The 11048-nt window shown below is 41.0% G+C and overlaps 1 protein-coding gene across 1 annotated transcript in view; it reads left to right on the top strand.

Moving 5' to 3' along the window:
• The first annotated feature begins 671 nt into the window (after positions 1-671).
• Positions 672-11048, top strand: part of LOC133654202 (contactin-3-like) — a 234115-nt gene continuing 223738 nt past the window's right edge. The window contains exon 1 of the mRNA XM_062054350.1: positions 672-755. Within this exon, the coding sequence (XP_061910334.1) occupies positions 700-755 (56 nt within the window). The 5' untranslated portion in view covers positions 672-699. The remainder of the gene's footprint in view (positions 756-11048) is intronic.

The following is an 11048-nucleotide window of genomic DNA, read 5'->3' as shown; positions in this document are numbered from 1 at the left end:
TGGAATGTACAAAATCAACATGATCATCAAAATTGGCTATAATCATACAGAGTTACGGCATTTCTTGACTTCTTCATCTTAAGACCGTTTTCACCTCGTTCAATGCTACAAAAGCATTTAAGTGGGTAAGCACAATCAAACGTATTCCTTAGAATAGGCGCACCGGGTTGTGAGGCCCACTATCGAGTTTTGAGGGGGGAAAAAAAGGATTTTAAGAGCGTCCTATAGTCCGGAAAATACGGAATATTAATTTTTCACCTATTGTTATGTGCTCACTTGTTGGCTGATGCAGAGACAGGTTGATGATGTACATGCAAGGATTACAGTCCGTTCATTAGGAACATAAACAAATACAGTTGCACCAGCGTGGTCAAAACTAGGGGACTGTGGGTAAAAAAAACACACAAGGCAATGCAAAAAGTGCCAAACCCAAGCCGTGTGCAGGAAACACTATGCAAAGCAATAAGCAATGAACCAGCAACGTCTGTGAGGCGACGCGAGCAAATAAAACCTCCTGATTAGACATCACCGGCAAGTGAGTCTCCTAACCACTAACAGGAGGCAGGTGCGTGGGTGAGAGCTCAAGCCAGAGGTAAAGTGGCTGAGAATAAAGGCAGAAATGAAGTGGAATTAAAAATTAGGGAGCTGGACAGGGACACACTCAAGTCAAACCTGTCATGAGCAATCGTGACATCTACGATGCCCTATTTCTTCAAAAAAAATTGGCCAGCTGGGGCCGTTGTAAACTGCAAAAAGTAAGTAAAGGTTTTTTATTAAAGGTGGCGTCTATTAGTTTAATGCAAATGTTTGTGTACTGGCTGCTGCCCGTTGATTGGTCAAATGTAGTGATGGGTTGATGAGGCGTCATAAAGCGTTTCGACACATTGCAAAACTGTATTGATACTGTGTCGATACTGTGTCACTAAATACTGACATCTGCTGGACATTAAAAATTCCTACAGGCAACCTATGGGCTGACTCAACTGACACTGATTTTATGACCTAGTATATACAATAATATAAACCAAGTCATTGTATTTCATTTAGGATTATTTCATATCTTCATTTAAATAAAATTATCTTTTTATCCTTTTTAGATACAGTCAATGAATAATGTGAACATGTATAATAACATGGAAAACTAAGAGAACATGTTGTGAATGAAGATGCTTGTGGACTGGGAATTTTTGTTTTTTAATTTTTTTTACACATTTTTATTTAAAAAAAACCGTTTTTCCAACGTATTAAATTTTAGACGATTTTTCTTAGTTATTATTTCTCCGGCTGTAGAAAAGATGCGCTCACAGGCATTGTTCCCTCTAATTGTGCATGTGTGTGAGCAAACACAAAAACTCCCTGAGCATTCAGTGGAGCACATGTGAGCATCATCACACGTGGCAATACCAGCAGCACACCTGTCTCAAACCAATCTTTTATAATAACACTCAAATGAGAGGAGTCATTTTCATGAGATTATTTTGTAATATTAGTGATTTGGCCCACTTGTAATGAAAATAAAATAAATCTTGTTTTTCATAAGCTATGGATTAGTATTGTACAATATGTCTGGGTGGGGGTCCTGCTTTGGAAATCATTTGTACCCCTTTCAGAGATCACATTTAGTTCCCCTTAAACATCCTCATGTTGCACAATGAAATGTAAGCATAGGATGAAGTGTGCATTCCTGTAACTTTCTCTAGTAACAGCATTCCATGATTAATATAAATAAATTAACATTAATAATAAATGACAGTAGAATAAGCACATGTATGACAGAGGAGTCATAGTGTAACTTTGTGTGGTGTTTGAGTTGTCCGACTTTTTGTGTGGCCATAAACGCACCATGCGTGTGGGTGACAGATGACAAGTTGGTTTTGGCCTGGTTTGTACGGCAGAAAATGAGTAGTTTTTCGAGATAGAAGTTTTTTACTCATGTTTTTGGTGTGGTTATGGCCGAATATAAACAGTTTTGCTCAATTAAGTGATCGATATAATTCCTGTCCTCGAAGCATCTCGATAGACGTTACAATAATTGAATGGTGTTCAATTGAACGGTGTTGATAAACACCGTTAGGGCCGCTTGTTGTCACTGTCACTCAAAGTTGCATTGCAAAAGTACACAGAATAAATGTGTTTATTTTGTTTAGAATTCAGATGGGTTTGATTTGGTGCGCGGCATATATTTGCTGTGCGCAAAGGACACTTGAGCAGTGCACAATTGCGCAGGCGCGCACCTTAGAGGGAACGTTGCTCACAGGGCACAGAGGAGGCGGGAGTGCGACACAGTTTGCGTATCGGTCACTTGACCAAAACAGCTCATGATCGGTCACCTGGCTTTCTAAAAGCGGTACGCGCACCGACACAGGGTTTCACTCTTTGAGCTCGACGCATGCGCTGATGCATCGGTGTTGCCGGACCCATCACTAGTCAACAGAAATGACTTTGAGATTATTAGTTTCTTCGCATAATGCATTGCAGTTGGAGGTGGAACGAATTGCTTCCCACTTGTTTCATCGACGCTCCTCAGCCCCATTCACACGCGTCATAGAACGCATTCAAACAACATGCATGTTGTTTGCAGGACTCCGTGTAAGTGTGCGCTGATTTTAAAGATACAGAGGTGTTATGTGCCAGTCACCTGTGGTTGGCATTTTCTGTATGTAACCAGTTAGCGTTTTTACGTGGCCAGACATTTCATTCTTTCCAACACAGGTGTACAGGTAAGGAAATGTGCATTTTTGAAAATATTCCTATACGTGTTTGTTCGTTCCTGCTCGACTGAGGAGTATTATTTGTTCGGGAGTTTGTGAATGTGTCATGACTGGTAAGCATGTAGAAAACCAAGGGGACAATACAATGGAAGAGAGCCGCTTTGTGTCCACGCTAAGATGGCATAGTTGAGTGAAGTGAATTGTATTTATATAGCACTATATAGAGAATTAATATAGCGCTTTTTCTCCAGAGACCTAAAGCGCTTTTATATTGTGAAACCCATTATCGACATGTTGTCATGATCTGTTTTGTTTAGTTTGATATGTCCTTTAGTTGTTGGTTAACTCTGTTTCAGCACCCTTGTTTGTGTTCTTAGTGGCCATGGGTGCTGATTTTTGTCACGTGCCTCTGATTAGTAATCAGTACGCTCACCTGCTCCATACTCTGCCTGGCAGTCCTGTTTCGCAACACGCGACATTTACGTGGAGTATTTATTTTCTTGAGAGTTTATCATTTCTAGTTTCTTGCTCTGTTGTTGGCTAGTCTATTGCTAAACTTTGCTGTAGCTTCTCGTGACATTCGCACATTTTCCTTTTTTCGTATCTTTTGCCATTTTATTAGAATAACGTCCTTCTGCATCTTGGGGAAACGACCACTGCAAAATCAAGCGACCCCGACATCACTTGTTTTTTCAAAAAACATGTCCAAACTTGTGTGATAAATAGTCAAAGTATGTGGTGGCCAAAAATAAAAAAAATGCTCAGAACAACATATTTTTAAAGACAAAACTTAGTTTCAGCTTTGTGTTATACAGTCGGTGATTATTAGTTATAACAGGGGTGTCCAAAGTGTGGTTAGGGGACCATTTGTGGTTTTGTTTTGTTGACCCACATTATATTGTCGACCAAAAAAATAAATACCGTATTTTTCGGACTATAAGTCGCAGTTTTTTTCATAGTTTGGCCGGGGGTGCGACTTATACTCAGGAGCGACTTATGTGTGAAATGATTAACACATTACCGTAAAATATCAAATAATATTATTTAGCTCATTCACGTAAGACACTAGACGTATTAGATTTCATCGGATTTCGCGATTAGGAGTGACAGCTTGTTTGGTAAACGTATAGCATGTTCTATATGTTATAGTTATTTGAATGACTCTTACCATAATATGTTACGTTAACATACCAGGCACATTCTCAGTTGGTTATTTATGCGTCATATAACGTACACTTATTCAGCCTGTTGTTCACTATTCTTTATTTATTTTAAATTGCCTTTCAAATGTCTATTCTTGGTGTTGGGTTTTATCAAATAAATTTCCCCAAAAAATGCGACTTATACTCCAGTGCGACTTATATATATGTTTTTTTCCTTCTTTATTATGCATTTTCGGCCGGTGCGACTTATACTCCGGAGCGACTTGTACTCCGAAAAATACGGTAACAGTAACGATGTAAAAAAATAAATAATAGCAAAAAGACAATGCAGTGACAAAAAGCTGATATTTTGATGCCAATAATTACTGATAACACAATTTGTCATTAATAACTCAAAGCTGGCACTAAGCTTTGATATACAGTGAGGAAGGGGTTTGTATGGCCCCATTCCTGGGTGGATCTCCCATGAGAGGAAGGGGGTTGGGGGGGTTAACCACTTGCAATGCATTCTGCTTAAAATAATGGAAAGAGCCACTTTACATAGCAACTGGCGCTGTGGTCAAAGTTCAAATTTCCAGAAAACACAGTTCAAGATATTCAACACTCTACTGCCGTATGGCGGCCAAAGTGGATAGTGCACCCAACCAATCGTCACGTTTCATATGTCAGGTACACTGCAACAAGTAGGGCCATATGAATCCCCTTCCTACTGTATACCGTCAGTTTGTACAGTAGCATTTTTCGAAAAAAAATATCAAAATATCCCTGTACACTGAGACTTTTCAAATTTTTGTATACATTTTTCAGCCTTTTTCCTCATATTACGTCTTTTTGCACTTTTGTCTTAGACTTGTACTGTTTTTTCCCCCTCCGACAACATGAACATGTTGTAGGCCCACAAAACTTGAGCTCCGGGCCAAAAATGGCCCCCGGGCCGCACTTTGGACACCCCTGGCATAGTTGCTTGTTTCGATAAAGTGATTGTTGACAGACATCTCCCAATCATTCTTTTACCATCCTGGCCGAAGCTACAAAATGTTGTACGCACACATAAACATCGGAATCCATTAAGATTGTAACTTCAGTCAGAATGTCGGTAGACAAAGGCAAGTTCCGTGAGTATTCCGCAGAATCCGGAAGAGTTGGCAAGTCTGAGAAGCGAGTGTTTCCAAGCATGCCTTGTTGTTGTCACAATTATAATTTTTGACTGTATTCATGCAGCTTTAATTCAATGTTTATTTATATAGCCCTAAATCACAAGTGTCTCAAAGGGCTGTACAAGCCACAATGACATCCTCGGTACAGAGCCCACATACGGGCAAGGAAAAACTCACCCCAGTGGGACGTCGGTGAATGACTATGAGAAACCTTGGAGAGGACCGCATATGTGGGTAACCCCCCCCCCCCCCTCTAGGGGAGACCGAAAGCAATGGATGTCGAGTGGGTCTGACATAACATTGTGAAAGTCCAGTCCACAGTGGATCCAACACATCAGCGGGAGTCCAGTCCACAGCGGGGCCAACAGGAAACCATCCCGAGCGGAGACGGGTCAGCAGCGCAGAGATGTCCCCAACCGATGCACAGGCTAGTGGTCCACCCGGGGTCCCGACTCTGGACAGCCAGCACTTCATCCATGGCCACCGGACCTATGCAACTCCCCCTCACAAGGGACAGGGGAGAAGAGGAGAGAAGAAAAGAAACGGCAGATCAACTGGTCTAAAAAAAAAGGGGGGTCTATTTAAAGGCTAGATTATACAAATGAGTTTTAAGATGGGACTTAAATGCTTCTACCGAGGTAGCATCTCTAACTGTTACCGGGAGGGCATTCCAGAGTACTGGAGCCCGAATAGAAAACGCTCTATAGCCCGCAGACTTTTTTTTGGCTCTGGGAATCACTAATAAGCCGGAGTTCTTTGAACGCAGATTTCTTGTCGGGACATACGGTACAATACAATTGGCGAGATAGGCTGGAGCTAGACCGTGTAGTATTTTATACGTAAGTAGTAAAACCTTAAAGTCGCATCTTAGGTGCACAGGAAGCCAGTGCAAGTGAGCCAGTATAGGCGTAATATGATCAAACTTTCTTGTTTTTGTCAAAAGCCTTGCAGCCGCATTTTGTACCAACTGTAATCTTTTAATGCTAGACATAGGGAGACCCGAAAATAATACGTTACAGTAATCGAGACGAGACGTAACGAACGCATGAATAATGATCTCAGCGTCGCTAGTGGACAAGATGGAACGAATTTTAGCGATATTACGGAGATGAAAGAAGGCCGTTTTAGTAACACTCTTAATGTGTGACTCAAACGAGAGAGTTGGGTCGAAGATAATACCCAGATTCTTTACCGAGTCGCCTTGTGTAATTGTTTGGTTGTCAAATGTTAAGGTGGTATTATTAAATAGATGTTGGTGTCTAGCAGGACCAATAATCAGCATTTCCGTTTTCTTAGCGTTGAGTTGCAAAAAGTTAGCGGACATCCATTGTTTAATTTCATTAAGACACGCCTCCAGCTGACTACAATCCGGCGTGTTGGTCAGCTTTAGGGGCATGTAGAGTTGGGTGTCATCAGCATAACAGTGAAAGCTAACACCGTACTTGCGTGATTGGGTGATTTTCTACAGAGAGGGTTTACCAGTTAAAGTGGTGTACAATTAAATGGTTGCCTCTTGTGACATCCTTAGTAAGGATGGTTAATGAAATGCATGTTATCAATAGCACTGTGGCCGGGTTCACCAGGTGTAGAAGGATTGGTGTCGCTGGAATGAATCAGGATTCATTTTTGCTGTAATATCAAATGTATGATGATTTTTATGTGGTCCTGCAGGCCGGATGAAATGCCTCCCTGAGTAAAGTTAAAGTTAAAGTACCAATGATTGTCACACACACAATAGGTGTGGTGAAATTTGTCCTGAAATTTCGGGGCGGTGTAAATTTGTTTTTTGATGTGCATTTAAGAATTTGAAATAGAATGAACGGAAGGTACCGGAAGGTAAAATACTGCTTCTGGTTCAATTTGTCATCACACAGATAAACACGCATTTTTGCATTTTGGATGAACATATATTCTATTTTTGTGTTTATCTGGAAAAATAAAAACCATTTAACGGAAACGGCACAAAATCCAATTTTATGGCAATATTTTAATGAAAATCTACCCGTTTTTGTTTGTTTTGAAATCTGCCACATGTAATAAAAAATCGAAAAACGGCCCTAATTTTGTTTTTTGATTTGCGTTTCAGGATTGGAAATAGAATTAACGGAAGCTACATGGGCGGTATAGCTCGGTTGGTAGAGTGGCCGTGTCAGCAACTTGAGGATTCCAGGTTCGATCCCCGCTTCCGCCATCCTAGTCACTTCCGTTGTGTCCTTGGGCAAGACACTTTACCCACCTGCTCCCAGTGCCACCCACACTGGTTTAAATGTAACTTAGATATTGGGTTTCACTATGTAAAAGCGATTTGAGTCTCTAGAGAAAAGCACTATATAAATATAATTAACTTCACTTCCCTTCCTCTGCATTTGACCCATCCCCTTGTTCACCCCCTGGCAGGTGAGGGGAGCAGTGAGCAGCAGCGGTGGCCGCTCTTGGGAATAATTTTTGGTGATTTAACCCCCAATTCCAACCCTTGATGCTGAGTGCCAAGCACGGAGGTAATGGGTCCAAGCACGGAGGTCAAGGGGCTCAGTCGCATGCAAGTCTTTGGTATGACTCGGCCGGGGTTTGAACTCACGACCTACCGATCTCAGGGCGGACACTCTAACCACAAGGCCACTGAGCCGCAATATACCGACTAAGAATGTATTTTGTTTGTCGAATGTTTCATTAGTTGATTTGTTTTTGTGTTATTTCCGAATACCTAAAACTTTGTGAAGGGTAGACAGGTTTAAGAAAGTTATGACTAAGAAGTTTTTGTTTCTCTGGAATTAATTTGCCCGTTACACCGCTGTCCTCCTATGATCATTTCCGGAACTCATGCAGCTATTTAGCTATGCTGACCTGTCATCAGCAGGGTCCCAATGCTGCACCTAAAACCGGTGGAAATGTGGCTGTAGCAAAGGTAAGAACGGCTCTTAAGAGCAAGAAAAGTGGTATTTGTTGGAGTGATGTTTATTGTTTTTACGCACCGGGGAACTAATTTAGGCACTGCATTTATTAAGAGCTGCGGCAACTATCGGAGGATTTACGGTAGAAGGAAACAATAAATTCCGCTAAAATAATGGACTACCCGGGCCAGCCCCTCCCCACGTTGAAATGCATTATGCAATGAAAGGTATGCCGGCTCATTAGTCGTCTCTGCGAGCCTTCTCAAAGCAGTCTGGCTAATGAAGTAACGTCGCCATAGCCAGCTAGAAAAACGAGGACGGAAAAAGGAAAAACAAAGAGGTATACAGAAGAAGAATCCCCTTGAGCTCTTGTACGCTTAAAAGAGCGTGCGTGTTTTTAATTTGACAGTCTTTGTTCTGTCTTTATGTTATATGAAATGACGGCGGCACAAGGATTTGAGGCTTTGTGCAGCAGGATTTCATCCAAAGTGAACGCGATTGTAGGTTTACCTATTTTGAGGCACGGCTTTTAAATCTTTTATGACATCATAAAGTAGGTTATATATCTTCTGTCCGCCAATAAATTCGATTAAAAAAAAAAAAAAATCCTTTCGGGGCTCAAAAATGTATGGACGCATTAAATATGTGGTGGAAATTTGTGTCAAGGGGCTCAGTCGCATGCAAGTCCACAAAACAAAACAAGGATCCCAAACAAGTACTGCATAAGTTGTGGCTATATTTTCAAAAGAATAATAAAACCATGTACGGGTGATGCATAACATTACTTTTGTAGAATAGGTTGAGTTTACAGGTGTGCAGGGAAGAGTTGTAATTTTGCCTGTGGTTCAAAATCATAATTAAACATCTTGGCTGCCATCTGAGGTACGCCAGCTATGATTGTGTGATATGTGATTTCTTCGCTTACTTTGAGTGGAAATCGCCCTATTTTGCTGTCTGTTCACCAATCTGCAGAGCGAGCAAATTAGGCGCTTGCGTCTCCCTCAGCGAAACTGGGTTAAATATGGGGGACGCTGCCTCGTGCAGATCTTGCAAACATTTGCACTTTTTCTTCTTTTGCTCTCTAAATGGGACAAGCGGTGTGGCAGAAGAATTGAAGAGGATTCCGGTGGCAGAAACGATACGGTCTGCGTTTTACAGCCGTTAATGTGGCGGTAAAGTAGGCACTATGTAGGAAGTTTACCTAGAAGCAGCAGCAGCTGGTGCACTGGCGTGTAATGAGGAGAATTGGGTCTGCCATCGCCATGGCAACCCCAGACCACCTACTTTTAGTGCTCTATAGCACTGGTGGACCGGACCGGACACCCCCTGTGCTGATGCTAACGCTTCTGTCCAGAATCATCTATGTCCAAAATTGAAGGCAAAACTTTGATATACTTTAGAGTAGTCAGTGTCTAGCTTTAATTGCGCTAAGATTGTCCAAATAGCTGCCAACTAGGGGTAAGTGATATGACCTAAAACCTATATTACGAGATATATTGCAGCCTCTTGTGATCCTTTATTTATATAGCACATTTAAACAACAAAATGTTTCCAAAGTGCTGATGATGTATATTACAATATAATTTAGCATATAAATGATAATATATTTCAAATCTGGGGCCGTACTTATCAAGCTTCTTAGAGTGCCATTTTACACTTAAGTCCTGAGAATTTGCGAAATTTAGTCCTACTCTCAAACTTAAGAATAAAAGCTTTTTATCAACGTTCTTAAGTCTAAGAATCACTCCTACTCTCCACGATATTTAAGAGACCTTCAGAGGTGTCTTAAGTGGTTAGGAGTTGCCAGCAGGGGATGGCACTGAGGCGAGAGAGACGTGTGCGAACATTCAGGGAGCGGAACGATGTTCTGGATTTGTTTGATGACGAGCAGCTGATCAAACGGTATCGTTTAGACAGAGCGGGTATTTTTGTCACAGATTTAATACTTTTCGATTCCATGTTGATTTCTGCATGTGGCTGCAGTGGGCTAGTATATATAGAGCCACCCACACCAGTTTCAAATTAGTTGCCTAATTAATGAATTGGAAAGAAAATGTTATGACAGTAGCGTATGTGTGTGGCCGTGAGGTGAGTGACGTCAGTGAGTGTGTGGGCGACAGAAGAGAGGGAGCGGTAGCGTGAGTGCCGGCGGGGACTAGTTTGTTTTGTATTATTTTGTAGTTTATTGTCAAAATATACACTCCCATTGTCCACTTAAATATTTCCAAGATATTTCTTTATTCTTAGACAACGGATTCCCTTCCGTGATTGGTCATTTCTATGGACACAGAAATTACGTCACCTAAAATTCCGTTTACGACACATAGTAATGTCGTAATTCAGCTCTGAGTGTGACACTTAAGATTCAGTCCTACACTTCGCTGAAAGTGTGAGTAAGACGCTTGATAACTAACTTTTAAGTGCAGCTTTCAGCGAAGAATTTATTTACTCTTAAGTCAACTCTTAGCAGACTTCTTAGGAGTAATTCTGAGAAGCTTGATAAGTACGGCCCCTGGTCTCAAAGGCTCCTAACATGGCTGATGACGTATGCGGTGACATACTGCATCATTTCCATTTGTAATATTTTCTCAAAGCTGTTTTTTTTTGCTATTTTATTGTTGTAATCTGATTACTGTCTGCTGTAAATGGCTCTGTTTAATATTCTGTTGAAAAATAATATCAAATAATTATTCTCTTGTTTTGATTGGGCGATACCACAAATTTGGCTATCAATCCAATACCAAGTAATATCAGGAGCAGTATTGGTCATACCAATGTTTATACTTAAAATTCTGCCAGGAGTGTTAAATGATTACATTTTTGATCACAATTATAATCCGACAAAAACACAGAATGGCGGTGTACCAATATCCACCCATCCATTTCCTACCGCTTGTCCCTCTCGGGTTCAAGCGGAGTACACCTTGGACAAGTTGCTACCTATTTCAATTAGGGCTGTGAATCTTTGGGTGTCCCACGATTCGATTCAATATTGATTGTTGGGGTCACGATTCGATTCAAAATTGATTTTTTTGGATTCAACGCGATTCTCGATTCAAAAACGATATTTTCCCGGTTCAAAACAATTCTCTATTCATTCAATACATAGGATTTCAGCAGGATCTA

Source organism: Entelurus aequoreus, linkage group LG07 (assembly GCF_033978785.1).
Source record: "Entelurus aequoreus isolate RoL-2023_Sb linkage group LG07, RoL_Eaeq_v1.1, whole genome shotgun sequence".
NCBI lineage: Eukaryota > Metazoa > Chordata > Actinopteri > Syngnathiformes > Syngnathidae > Entelurus > Entelurus aequoreus.
The sequence above is the reverse complement of the archived record's forward strand: the minus strand, read 5'-3'. Positions and strand labels throughout refer to the sequence as shown.